This window comes from Coptis chinensis, chromosome 7 (genome assembly GCF_015680905.1).
Source record: "Coptis chinensis isolate HL-2020 chromosome 7, ASM1568090v1, whole genome shotgun sequence".
Taxonomy (NCBI): Eukaryota; Viridiplantae; Streptophyta; class Magnoliopsida; order Ranunculales; family Ranunculaceae; genus Coptis; species Coptis chinensis.
Genome location: NC_141462.1, coordinates 90477727 through 90491804, shown reverse-complemented (window position 1 = coordinate 90491804; position 14078 = coordinate 90477727). Strand labels below are relative to the sequence as shown.

General features: G+C 37.8%; 2 protein-coding genes across 2 annotated transcripts in view; one reads left to right on the top strand and one right to left on the bottom strand.

The window, feature by feature from the left end:
* Positions 1-2234: 2234 nt before the first annotated feature.
* On the bottom strand, positions 2235-4011 carry LOC147489887 (zinc finger BED domain-containing protein RICESLEEPER 2-like). The gene is made up of 3 exons (XM_086574760.1): positions 3693-4011; positions 2795-3528; positions 2235-2690 (listed from the first exon to the last, which is right to left on the bottom strand). Exons 1-3 carry the CDS (start codon positions 4009-4011, stop codon positions 2235-2237), a joined length of 1509 nt encoding a protein of 502 aa, XP_086430886.1.
* A 601-nt stretch (positions 4012-4612) lies between these two features.
* The window catches only part of LOC147489886 (uncharacterized), a 30687-nt gene continuing 21221 nt past the window's right edge, over positions 4613-14078 (top strand). Inside the window, exon 1 of the mRNA XM_086574759.1 lies at positions 4613-4692. Within this exon, the coding sequence (XP_086430885.1) occupies positions 4613-4692 (80 nt within the window). The remainder of the gene's footprint in view (positions 4693-14078) is intronic.

The following is a 14078-nucleotide window of genomic DNA, read 5'->3' as shown; positions in this document are numbered from 1 at the left end:
TTACTTATCAAATGGCGTCGCTTGCCATTTTGCTTTGTTACATATAGCGTGTTTAGAATAATCAAAACTGTTCACTATTTCTTCCACCAAAACACTGTTTTCACTGTTCACGATTTTTCAAAAAAATTCTGCTACTTCCTGAGTGCATACAATTTACGAAAACAACTCCTTGCACTCCCGTGACTTGACCCTAAAAAATTCACACTTCGTTATTTACTTGAGAGCGCACCCGCGCCCTCATTTTGCCTTCACAGAGCGCGACTCGCGTTCTACTTTTAGTAGCAACCCGCGCCCTAAATTTGCCTGTCTAGAGCGCGCCCCGCGCTCCTTTAAATTTACGGAAAAAAAAATAGTATGTTAAGCTCCTCAAGCGGCTTCATAAAGTTATGGACAATAATGTTATGACAGCTGGTTCTAACGAGTTTGTTTTTAGAAAGATAAGATTTGCTATTTAGAAAGGACTTGCGGCACAACTTGTTGCACGTTTGTCCTAATTATTTGTAAAATTCGTTATCATTATGAATAAAATTTCAACTTACTAAAAAAGTACAAAAGCGCGACCCGCGCCCAATTTAATTAGCCTATTTTTTAGCGCGCCCGCTCCCATATTTATTTTTTTTATACTAACTGCAATATTACGTCACGAGTACAGTACAAATACAGTACTCGTATGCCCAACCACTCCAGTAATTGCATAATTTTTTTTTCATACTTTACGGTGTCTATAAAACTCAAAGAATTGAGGTTATCTAATTAAGGAACGTGCATGCACGGACAACCTCCCTCAATTCTTAAGTGGCCGACCTGGTCGTTGGTTTGAAAAGTTTTTAGTAGACGTGCTTCAAGGCTGTTGAAGGCGCTATTTATACGCGTAGCAAGGACGCTCTAGGTAACACCTTTTTATATCCTCAAATCTACTGTAAGAGGATTCTATTTCTAATAATAATCAGGTAAGGGTGGAATTCGAGCTAATCGAGCCGAGCTTTAAAGTGCTCAGGCTCGGCTCGAAAATAAAAAGAGAGGCTCAGGCTCGGCTCGAGTTTAGTGGTGAGCTTTAAAATAGGCTTGAGCTCGGCTCAAATGATATATAGAAAGCTTGGCTCGAGCTCAATAAGCTTGTTTAACCAAACGAGCTCGAGCCGAGCTCAAGCTCGTTTGTTATACGAGCTTGTCAGGCTTGAAATTTGAATATGCAATACAAAATTAAATAACCCACATTCATAAATTATAAGTCATTGTCTGAAGCTTGCTAGGCTTGAAATCTGATTATGCAGTACAAAATAAAAAGACTCCCAACCAGGCAACCACTTACTGACTTACATTCATATAACTAACTGACATACTACCATTACTGACTTACATTCATAACTTAACTGAACTGACTGACATACTAACATTTCATACCAAAAAATCAAAAACATCTTTAGATGTCTTAAAAGATCATAAGTACAAGATTTGATCTGTGGAATTTTAAGGAAAAAAATAACAAAAGGTGGGCACCACTTTGATCCCAGTTCAATCTTCTTGGTAACTTGGACAAGCTTTCCCACCATCACACATTTGAAGCTTTAGTCTGCACAAAAAAGAATGAAGCCCAGTCTGCACAAAATGGGATCAAGGCCAGGCTAATCTACACAAAAAAGAATCAAGGCCAGTCTGCACAAAAACGAATCAAGGCCAGGCACATCTACACAAAAAAGAATCAATACCAGTCTGCACAAAAAGGAACCAAGGTCATGTTCAATAATTTGTTTAGCAACAATTAATATACAAAAACATTAACTATAGAAAGCATTATAATTACTAGACAACCAGTAAAGTAAAGGACAACTTACATTTATTTTACAAAACAAAATACAAATGGTGATTAGGATTAGAAGAAACACCTTTACAATAGTGGAGGCGTGGAGCAAATTAAGCTATGTGGCCTGACCCTGCAAAGCAAGCACCACTATAAGTGTATTTAATGCACTAAAGTTTTAGTAATATTGAACTTACATATAAAAAAAATATATACTTACATTCACAGATTTGCCAATCCCAAATTCAGTTCGCAACCAATCTCTGGTACAAACCAATGCTTCTATTGTTTCCACACTCAATGAACTTCGATGATCATCAATGACTCTACCAGCAACACTAAAGGCACTCTCAGAAGCCACCGAAGTCACCGGGATCGAAAAAATGTCCTGAGCCATTTTTGAAAGGATCCGAAACTTCAAAGTGTTTGCTTTTCACCAGTTTAGAACATCAAAAGTACCATCACAACCAACATAGATGCCTTCTTCCAAATACACTTCTATCTCAGACTTAGCATTTGATTGAACACAATTTGTTTCCGTGGCCCACATTTCAAATTCACACCTCGACTCGGCTATCTCACTTGAGCTGCTACTTCTAGCTCCACTCTCTTGGTTAATATTACCCACCTCTGCTTCTTTGGATACATAATCCTCAAAAAGCTCAATCATTGAATCACAAACAACTTTAAGTTTATCTTCAGCAGTTTGGGTGGGATAAAGTTTGTTAAAAGCATACTCGATATATTTCAATTTGTTTCGGGGGTCTAGGGCAGCACCTATTGCCATCAAAAGGTTGCATTTTTCCCAATATTTATCAAATTTGTCTTTCATGGCTTTTACCATACAAGCCATCCATTCTCTAGTATCCACTGACATTTGCAACAAGATCTATTTTATCTTCCAAATTTCAGGAAAAAACAGATTAGAAGTTGGATAGAATTGACCAAAAATGCTTTTGTTGCATCATTAAAGATCTTCAAAAACCTGCATACCTCCGAAGCTCTTGCCCATTCATCCTCAGACGGTAACCAATCATATTGAGAGTCTCTAACCTTGTACCTTGGAAAGACTTCTTTAAAGAGAAGTGCAAACCTCAACATGTCATATGTTGAGTTCCACCTAGTGGATACATCCAGAACCAAAGATTGGGTGGTCGTCAACTTCAATTGTTTCACAATCTCATTAAACTTGTGAAGTCGTGAAGGGGTCAATATGACATACTTCACAGTTTCACGAACATTCTCCACAACACGTTTGATCTCTTTCAATCCATCTTGCACCATAAGATTCAGAATATGTGCACAACACCTAACATGGAATATTTTACCACCAAAATAAAGGTTCTCTCCAAAACTAGTCAAGAGGCTAGTAACAGCTGCATCGTTTGCAGAGGCATTATCAAGTGTAATGGAAGACACTTTTTCCTCGATCCCCCACACACTAAGACATTGAAAAATGCAATCAGCAATGTTAACTCCAGTGTGAGGAGGTGGCAAGTAACAAAAGCTCAAGACACGCTTTTGGAGCTTCCACTCTGAGTCCACAAAGTGACCGGTGAGGCACATATAACCAACGGTTTGGTTAGAGGTCCACAAATCAGATGTTAAACCAATCTTCCCAACATTTCCCAATGTTAACCTCAACTTCGACTTCTCACATTCATAGACTTTCAAACAGTAATCTCTAATAGGTTTGCGATTAATTAGATCAAAACAAGGATTGATAACTTACAAAACAGCACAAACAATTCATGTTCTACCATCTTAAAAGGATACTCATGCGCAATGATGGCTTTTGCTAAAATATCTATTGCTTTTTGTTGATCAAACTTATATGTAGTCAAACCATCATGACTATCAAATGACAAAAGAGATTGTTTAGGAAATTTACCTTGACCAGAAATTGCAGCAATACGAGGTATACAAATAGGTATGTGCCTTTTAAGACTTGTTGGCCCCCCATCAGTATAAGAAAGCCTCAGCTTGCAATGTTTACATTCAGCCTTCTTTACGTCTTCGACAATTATTTCTATAAATTCGTTCCAAACAACGGATGTCTTGGCCCTAACCCTCTTCTTTGGATTCTCAGATTGTTCGTGTTGTTCGTGTGAAATTTCTTGCTGTGTTACTCCACTTTGATGTTCAGTAGTAGAAGTGTTTGGAGTTTGCAAAGGCGTACTTGAAACAAGTTCAGGTTGCAAATCAGACATATCTAGTCAAAAGTTTCAAACCAATCAGTTTTTAAGAAGAAAGTAAAAAAAGGAATAATCAATCACAAGAAATAAACAATTAATTCATGCGTCCCTAGAAAAAATAAACAATTACAAGATTTCAACCGAGAATGAATTGAAAGAAGCTAAGAAGCCCGGTCACGAAAATCACTTTCTCTCAGCCATTCAAAATGAAATTAGTCTCAAGTCTCAACACAACCACAACCAACTATAACCAACTATACTAATCGGTGAAAACTACCAGACCATGTTAAAAGAATCAATCGATCAATTTCTCAACGAAATTAGTCGTGGCATTACTTATTTTTCAGGTTTTGTTTCAATTTTCTTTCATTTACTACATGCTAGAGTTGACCCACCACTTGAAACTATCCCCTCTGTAGTTAGTTTTAAAACTAGTGTTGAACATAATAGTGTCGTCCTATTTTGCAGTAGAAAATAATTGGGCTTCACAACTGGAACCCCTAATTTGACAAGTTTGTTAATAATTTAAGAGGCTCACAAAGTACTGTATAACCCCTGCATCGCAGAGTGTGCACAAAAGCTTTGTAGAAAATGAAAATGATGTTGTATGTTAAAAATGGACAAGCATACTGCTCCAGATTATTCCAGAAACAATGACATGGTGTTGACTGTTGAATTAAGAGAGGAAGGAGAAAAGTAATTATAAATTACTCAAGGGATCGAAATGAGAAAAGAAAATTCAACTCCTACTTTTGAGGAAATAGATATAAAGACTTGTTTCAATTACTTACTTGTTCTGTTTCTTGTAATGGTTTGAAATCTGTTGCTTTGATTTCTCCAGTGTTTTATGAGTTATGGAAAGTGGGGTTGTTTCAGTTATTGAGGGAAGAAAAACGTTGACAAGAAAGAGGGATAAGCTAATCCATTCCTGCACAGTACAAACACAAACAATAAATTAAAAGAAAATGGATGACCAAAAACCAAAGAGAAGAAAAAGAAAAGAAAATAGAGTGAGAGACTGAGAGTGGTGAACTTGTCTTGGTGTTATCAGGAAGAAAGATGAGAGTCAGAGAGAGAGTAGAACCTTTGTTGTTGGTGAAACCCTACAAAGAATGATTCTTTTCTTGAGGCGTGAATGAAACCCTGAAAATGAAAGATGGGTTGCTAAACTATATAACTTGGGTCATGGGTATGGGTATTGGTTTAAACTTTAGTGGTTACTAGTTGGACTTGGACTATTGGTTGATCCACTGATCCGTAATCTACTATTCTATTATAGTGTATTTAGATGAGCCGGCTCGTGAGCTACTTGGGCTTGGCTCGTTTATAGACGAGCCTTAATCTGAGCTCGAGCTTGGTTCATATAACTAAATGAGCGAGCTCGAGTGAGCTATAAACGAGCTGAGCCCGAGCCGCTCGGCTCAAATTCCACCCTTATAATCAAGGCTATTTTTGCATGCTCATTAGGAATTACATATTATACTTAAAACTTGTATGAGATTAAGAACTAGTACACATAAACCTGCCTTATTAGTTTATCATCGACGCAAAAATAATCGCCTATCTAGAAATTCACACATCACCACACACACACCACCTACACCCACCCCAACTACATTTGTAGCAATGGGTGAAGAAATAGCAGAGAGACCCCTCTCTGATTTTTATAAGGCTTTGAACGATGGACCTAAGTCCTGCATAATTCTTGCAGATACTACGGGAGATTTCAGAATCCCCCCCAATATATTTAATTTGCTACCCGTTTTCCATAGGTTAGACCATGAGAAGTATTATCAACACTTACGTAGGATACAACAAGTTATTACTACATTCCATTATCCTAACGTAACACTTGAACAAATAAAAGCTAAGGGTGTTTCCTTTCACCCTAGCTGACAAAGCAGCAGGTTGGCTAACAACACAAAAGCCAAACTTTGTTGACATATGGGAAAAACTAGTTGAATTATTTATGGAACAATTTTACCCACCACAGAAGACTAATGAGATGCCATCACATATTCATTTCTTTTGCCAAAAGCCTCAAGAATCCTTTTCTGAGGCTTGGAATCGTTTCACTGATCTTCTAGTAGAATGTCCCCATCATAATCTTGGTAAAGACACACTAGTTCGTGTCTTCTTCAAAGGCATGTCCCAACACCATAAGGAGACTTTAGATATAATAAACGGAGGTACTTTCTTAAGTAAATGAGCCACAGATGCATATAACTTCTTAGATAATCAATTCAAAAAAAGTAACAACTGGGGAGGTAACGATTGCTCCCGCTCCACTTCGTCTTCTTCAACAGTTAAGGCAACTAGTATGTTTGAGGTAAAACAAAATCCTGAACTTAGAACTTTAATTGAATCCCACACTCGTAAGGTCAATGCTCTCTTTGTCAATAAACAAGAAACGAAACCCACTCCTGTCATGAACATAAACTCTCCTCGTTGTAATTTCTGTTTTAGTTTTGAGCATTCCAACTTCTATTGTCCTCTTGTCTATGAACAACCACCACCACTGCCAGACAATGTCTGCGCTTTTAATAACAACCCTAACACACAATAGAGACCAAACACTAATTATAATCCACAACAACAGGTTACACCTCTAGGTTTTAATAATCAAAATGTTAGGCCCACTACAAACTTCCACCAATTTAACCAACATCAACAAGGACAATTAGGTGACCAGATAGAAGTTTAGTGCCCATGACCCAGAACTATCAACATCCAGACATTAACGTTCAACAAGCCTTAATTCCAGTCACTCCTCCTATGACTGAACAAAATGAACAAAATTGCAAATTTATGAAAGAGCAGCATGATCAAAACTCTAACATGCTACAACAAATGATGCAAATGATGCAGTATTTGTGCCAAAAGGTAATTTATGACCTATCTCCTAACCAAACAGACGTGCTTTCAGGTCAAGTAGTGCCTAATCCTAAATATACAAACACCGCTTTTGAAGTAAACAGTATTCACTGTAATGGTAATGATAATAGTCCAAAACTGTAGTTTTAACCTCTTAATATCATTACATTTAGACCAATTATGTGTATAATAAATATGAGTTAGTACTGTTTACGTGCGTTTATGTATTTCAGACATTGGAGTCAAATATGTGAAGAAACATGTCACTTTTGCGAGATAAAGGAGCAAAGGTTGGTTGCTAAGAAGTTCTATGATTAAAGACCAAGATTCAAGGAGAAAAAGTCTTTTTAAAGCCCAGTCAAAGATGAAAAGTCAAAGTTAAGGCGGGCAGAAATAGAGCAGAAAAGTTAACAGAACCTCTGCAGGCTGTATCTTTGGACACAAATCTTGGAATTGGGCCTATGATATGTCAAAACGACCGGCTCAGAAAGAGCTTTCTAACGGTCTAAGCTTTGACCTAATTAGAGGAGTAGAAGTGAACAAAAAGGCTATTACAGTAATTTCCAGCAAATAAACCCTTTTTGGACTTATGTAATTAGGTTTTGGGCTTGATTTAAGGGCCCAAAACATGGCTCCAAAGCCCATGCACGAAATTGTAAACCTAGCATCTCTTATATAAAGAGGACTAAGGCATATACTTAGATATACTTAGACTTAGATAGATATAATTAATTAGAGATAGATAGTTAGAACTTAGATTTAGTTATTAGTTTAAACTTAAGTTATTTATTGTTCTTCAGTATTTATTAGATTAATAAAAGAAAGTTATTGTTCTTCATCATGTTTTTTTCTTATTTATATGTTTATGATAGTCTAATGACTTTTAGCTAAACCTCCATTAGAGGGGTTTGACGAAGCTTGATGTGTTAGTTATGATTATTGCATTTTAAGAGCTTCACTCTAGTAGGTTAGTTGATTCGCCATGAGAATGGGTTGGACTTCCTCACATGCTAATTATTACTTGGCAGAGATTGTCATGAGTAATTAGGGATCGAACATTTAATCTTATTTTATTAGGATTGCAATAATCTACACTAGCATATTAGGAGTACATCAAGTAGATTCAAATCCCCCTAATCCCTTCTCCATATTCACATTTTAATATTCAATTATCATAGTATAAGTTAAACATCTTATTTAAGTTTAATTGCCATAGTAGTATAATTTTAAATCATTACTCTCATTCATTTTGTTAAGATCGATAAAACTAGTGGAAACTTACGTTTAAAGGACTAGGAGTGGAACGAATTCTCTACTCCATATATTTCACGATAACCGAGAGTAGATAACTTTGACAATTTAGAGTAAATTAGTATGTTTTACTTCTATTTAAGTTTAATTAGTTAAGTAAGAGTAAACGAAACATTTTACTTTTATCAAATGGCGCCACTGCCATCTTAGTTCTGTTTAAATTCGTTTCCTTTAGTATTTTCGTCCCTACCAAAACCCCATTAAATCCACCCACCCTTGTTTGGTTCTGACTGTGTTTGTTTGGTTCAGAAATATTTTTTTTAGAATTCTACACGGAGCACGCCCGCACCCATAGCTATCTTGGGAGGCGTGCACCCTAAAACACTGGACATTGGTTCAGGCAAAGTGCGCCAGCCCTCTATACCTAGTTCCAAAGCCCTCACCTCACCACAACTAGCCCGATTTTCACAGGTTAGTTTCCAACTCACTTTCTTAAAGTAATTCAGTGTTTCCAACTTCGTGAATACACTGTGATTGGGTATACATGACGCTATTCAAACGCGTAGCAAGGAGGCATTCATGTACTCCTGCTTCCACTCCTAGCCTCTTGTGTTAGAGGATTTCTTTCTAGCATATCGGGGTTGTTTGATTTGTTTGTTAGGTGGTTTGTTTCTTATTGGCCTTAACTTTGTATGAGATTAAGGTTCGATACTAGTAAACCATCTTACATTATTTATCGCATGGCGTCCAACGAACACGCCTATCTAGAATACCACACACTACCCCAGCAACAATGGCTGACGAAACAGAGACTCTTCTCTCTGATTTTTACAAGGCCCTTAACGATAGCCGAAAGTCTTGCATCGTTCTTGCAGACCCAGTGGGGGATTTTCAAATCCCCCCGAATATATTTAATTTGTTGCCAGTTTTTCATGGGTTAGACCATGAAAAGCCTTATCAGCATATGTGTAGGATAGAACAAGTTCTTACCATATTTCATCATCCTACCGTTGGTTTGGAGCAAATTAAATTGAGGGTGTTTCCTTTCACCCTCACCGATTAGGCGGCATCTTGGTTAACTGCCTAAGCGCCTAATTCTGTAGACTCATGGGCCAAACTTGTTCAATTATTCATGGAACAATTTTACCCACCGCTAAAGACAGATGAAATGCTTCAAAAGATTCATTTCTTCCGCCAGAATCCTCATGAATCCTTTTCAGAGGCCTAGAATCGATTCATTGATCTTCTCATTGAGTGTCCACATCATAACCTTGCGAAGGACACGCTTGTTCGTGCCTTTTTCAAAGGGCTTTTACATCACCATAAAGAGGTTCTTGACATAATGACTGGGGGTAGTTTCCTTAGTAAAGGTGCCTCAGAGGCTTATAGGTTCTTGGAAGATCAATCTAAACGTCAAAATAAGCGGGGGGTAATGACATCCCCGCTCGATAATTCTTCTTCCACGTTAAGGTCACAAGATTATGTTTGAGGTTAAATCGATCCTCGAAATAAAACTTTAATCGAATCTCTCACTAAAAAGGTAGAAGCCATTTCTGTCCAACAACAACCTACTCCTGTCATGAACGTCAACATTCTTCCATGTAATTTATGTTACAACCTTGAGCATCCCGACTCTTATTGTCCTCTAGTCTATGAACAATCATTCGCTCAACCGGACAATGTTTGTCCCATTAATAGCGAACCTAACGCGCCTTGGAGACAACATCCCAACTTCGGTTGGAAAAATAATCATCAAGTTACACCTCCAAGGTTTAATAATCAAAATGTTAGGCCAGCGCCAAATTACAACCAAGCTCCACCGAGACAAGGACAAAGACAAGGTAATTATAATAATTATAATACTAATAAAGGTATCATTCCGGTTACTAATAACTATCGCAACCCACCCGTTAATGATCAACGTAAGGTAGTTCCAGTCACACCACCTGTGTCCACTACACCTTCACAACTGGATCGTCTCGACGCCTTCATATAGGTTAGCCAACAGCTTTTACAATCCATTAATCATTCTAACCAACAAGTTTTACAATCCATTAATCATTCCATCTAATAGTTAGCCCAAGAGAAATTCCCACCAAAAAGTGTGTTTCCAGGTCAAGCCGTACCTAATCTTATAATGCCAAACACAGCCTTTGAAGTAACCGGTAATCCTAGTAATGAAATTATCAATGTAAGTGAGCTAAATGCCATCACCACTCTCCATTTTGGCAGAGTGGTTGATAACGCCGTAACTATGCCTGTTGTTACCCCACCAGCGGTCCCTACACCTGATATTTTACTAGATACCGAAGTCGTAATTGATGATCCTACTCCTGTAGAGGTGCCAGTTAAACCTCAACCCAAGAAGAAACGGTCAAGGTTAAAACTCCTATTGATCTATATGTTAAATATAGAGAGAACCCATCATTTCCCCAGAGACTAGCCATGTTACACAAGGATACTAACTTTGGTGAGATTAGGGAAGTTTTTTAAAATCTAACGATTAACCTACCTTTTCTTGACACTATTAAAAAGTTACCACAACATGCTAAGTTTCTAAAATAGTTGTGTACTACTAGGCGGAAGACCAATATACCAAAAGATGTCTTTTTAACTGAACAGTTCCTAACTCTATCTGAAGATAATGGAATCGTTAAGTACAAGGACCCTGGTCGTCCTACTGTAAAATGCACCTTGGGGGATACCCAATTCGACGACTGTGCTATTAGACCTGGGGGCGAGTGTTAACTTACTCCCTTATTATTTATATAAACAAATAGGTCTACAGGAGATACAACCTACTAAAATGACATTGCAATTAGCTGATCGGTCTATTAAGTATCTTAAGGGTGTTGTTGAAAATATGCTGGTTAAGGTCCAAGATTTTTACTACCCAGCAGACTTCGTTATCCTAGACACAGAAGTCGCTAACGACTCTGTTCCTATCATTTTAGGGCGTCCCTTCTTGGCAACTACCAGCCCGCTCATAAACTGCCGCGATGGTTCGATGTCAATGTCCTTTGGTCATCTTTCTGTTGAGATAAATGTTTTCAAGATGATGAAATAGTTACCCGATTTGTCTATAGATGGGGAAGTTAGTATGATCGAGAGCCTAGCTCAAGATTATTTCAACAATACATTTTCGGAAAATCAAATGCACCAGTTCCTTTCCTTCGGTAGTTTCAAATTCGATGATGACTCCTACTTAGAGGTAGTCAGCGCCCTTTTCGAGTCTACCCCTGTCTTAGATCCTTCTGACGCTCTACCTTCTAGGTTTGAGGACCTCTTACCTAAACAGGTCTCCACAACTCAAGACCAGGATCCTCCGAAATCATTTTTGCCAATTCCTCCCACCCTTGTGCTCAAACCTCTTCCTGCTGAGTTGAAATATATCCAGCTTGATCCGGATGGTAGTCATCTGGTGATCATATCTTCTCAGTTATCTACTAATGAAGAGGCACGTTTGATTAGGGTGATTAGGAAACATCGTTCTGCGATCGGTTGGTCGACATTAAAGGGATTGACCCTGGTGTATGCACGCATCACATACATTTGGAGGATAATGCGAAGACTTCACGCGAACCTCAGCGTCGCTTGAATCCTGGCATGAAAGATGTGGTCAGGGAGGAAGTCTTACGGTTACTAGATGCGGGGATCATATATCCCATCTCCGATAGTGAATGGGTAAGTCCTATTCACGTAGTCCCTAAGAAATCGGGGGTTACCATTGTTCGTAATGCTGCAGGGGAATATGTTTCCACCCGTGTTCTTATGAAATGGAGGATCTGTATTGATTACAGATGCTTAAACGCCATGACATGAAAGGATCACTTTCCTTTACCCTTTATAGATCAGATGCTCAAACGTCTAGCTGGTCATGCTTATTATTGTTTTTTAGATGGCTATTCTGGCTATTTTTAGATCATTATCGATCTTGTTAACCAAGACAAGACTACCTTTACATGTCCTTTTGGAACATATGCGTATAAACGGATGCCTTTTGGTCTCTGTAATGCTCCTGGTACCTTTCAGCGGTGTATGCTTCATATATTTAGTGACATAGTGGAGCGCTTTATGGAAGTTTTCATGGATGATTTTTCTATCTATGGAGACTCTTTTAGTGAGTACCTGTCTAACTTTTCTCAGGTGTTGACACGATGTGAGAAGAAAATTTTGGTTTTAAATGTGGAGAAGTGTCATTTTACGGTAAAGAAAGGGATAATGCTAGTTCATATTGTATCTAGTGGCGACATAGAAGTAGATAAGGCTAAATTGGATAAGATAGCGTCTTTACCTATACCACGGACTGTCCGTGACATTAGAGCCTTTTTAGGCCATGCAAGTTTCTATAGGCGTTTTATCAAGGATTTTTCGAAAATACTAGGCCTTTAACTAATCTGCTTTTAAAGGATGCCATTTTTTATTTTAATTCTGACTACAAGCAGGCTTTTGTAGCTTTAAAAGCCGCTTTAACATCTGAACCGATTATACAGCTTCCCGATTGGTCTAAACCTTTCGAGCTTATGTGCGATGCTAGCGATTATGCTGTTGGTGCTATGTTAGGACAAAAACTATATGATAAGTCGACTGTAATTTATTATGCTAGTAAAACTTTAAATGATGCTCAATGCAATTACACTACTACTGAAAAGGAATTTTTAGCCGTCGTTTATGTTTTAGATAAATTCCGCCCTTATTTGGTTGGTTCTAAAACCTTAGTTTACACCGACCATACAGCTCTTAGGTACCTTCTCGCCAAAAAGGATGCTAAACAGAGATTGATCCGATGGATTCTTCTCCTGCAAAAGTTTATCCTATAAATTAAGGATAAACAAGGGGTAGAAAATGTGGTTGCAAATCACTTATCTAGACTTACCAATAACAGTGATAGTGATTCATAGTCCATACTTGATTCTTTTCCTGATGAGTATATTTATTCTATTTTTTCTGCAACATGGTATGCCGACATTGTGAACTACTTAGCTTCTAATATTATTCCTGATATTTGGTCCAGAAATTAACGTAAGAGGTTTTTTGCCAGAGTTAAGCTATACTACTGGGATGAGCCCTACCTTTTTAAGTATTGTGCATATCAGATTATTCATCGTTGTATTCCCCAATGGGAATATAATGAGGTTTTATCCTTCTGCCATGACAAAGAGTGTGATGGCCATTTTAGTGGTATGAAAACAGCTGCTAAAGTTCTTCAATGTGGTTTTTATTGGCCTACCCTTTTTAAAGATGCCCAAGTTCATTGCAAGACGTGTGTTCGTTGCCAACAACTTGGGCGTATTAGTAAACATAATATGATACCTTTAAATCCCATTTTGGTGGTAGAAATTTTTAATGTCTGGGGCATTGATTTTATGGGTCCTTTTCCTGTTTCCCACGGTTTTGTTCATATTCTTGTTGTCGTTGACTACGTTTCCAAATGGATGGATGCCATGGCTTACCATAGCAATGACCATAAGACAGTTGTGTATTTTGTTAAGGAATACATTTTCTGCCATTTTGGCATTCCTAAAGCCATCATCAGTGATGGGGGAATGCATTTTTGCAATAGAGCTGTTACTTCTTTAGTTAAAAAATACAGAGTTACCCATAAGGTGGCAACTCCTTATCATCCACAAACTAGTGGCTAGGTAAAAGTCACTAATAGGGAAATAAAAAAAATATTAGAAACAACAGTAAATCCTAATAGAAAAGATTGGTCTAAGCGTCTTACTGATGCCTTATAGGCATATCAGACTGCTTTTAAAACTCATATAGGAATGTCTCCTTTTAGACTTGTGTTTAAAAAACCTTGTAACTTGCCAGTTGAATTAGAGCACCGTGCTATGTTGCCTATAAAAAGCCTTAACTTCAATTATGATGAGGCAGGTGTTAGACGCAAATTGCAATTAAATGAGCTTGAAGAAATCCGTAGCGATTCTTATGATCTCGGTACCACAACCCTT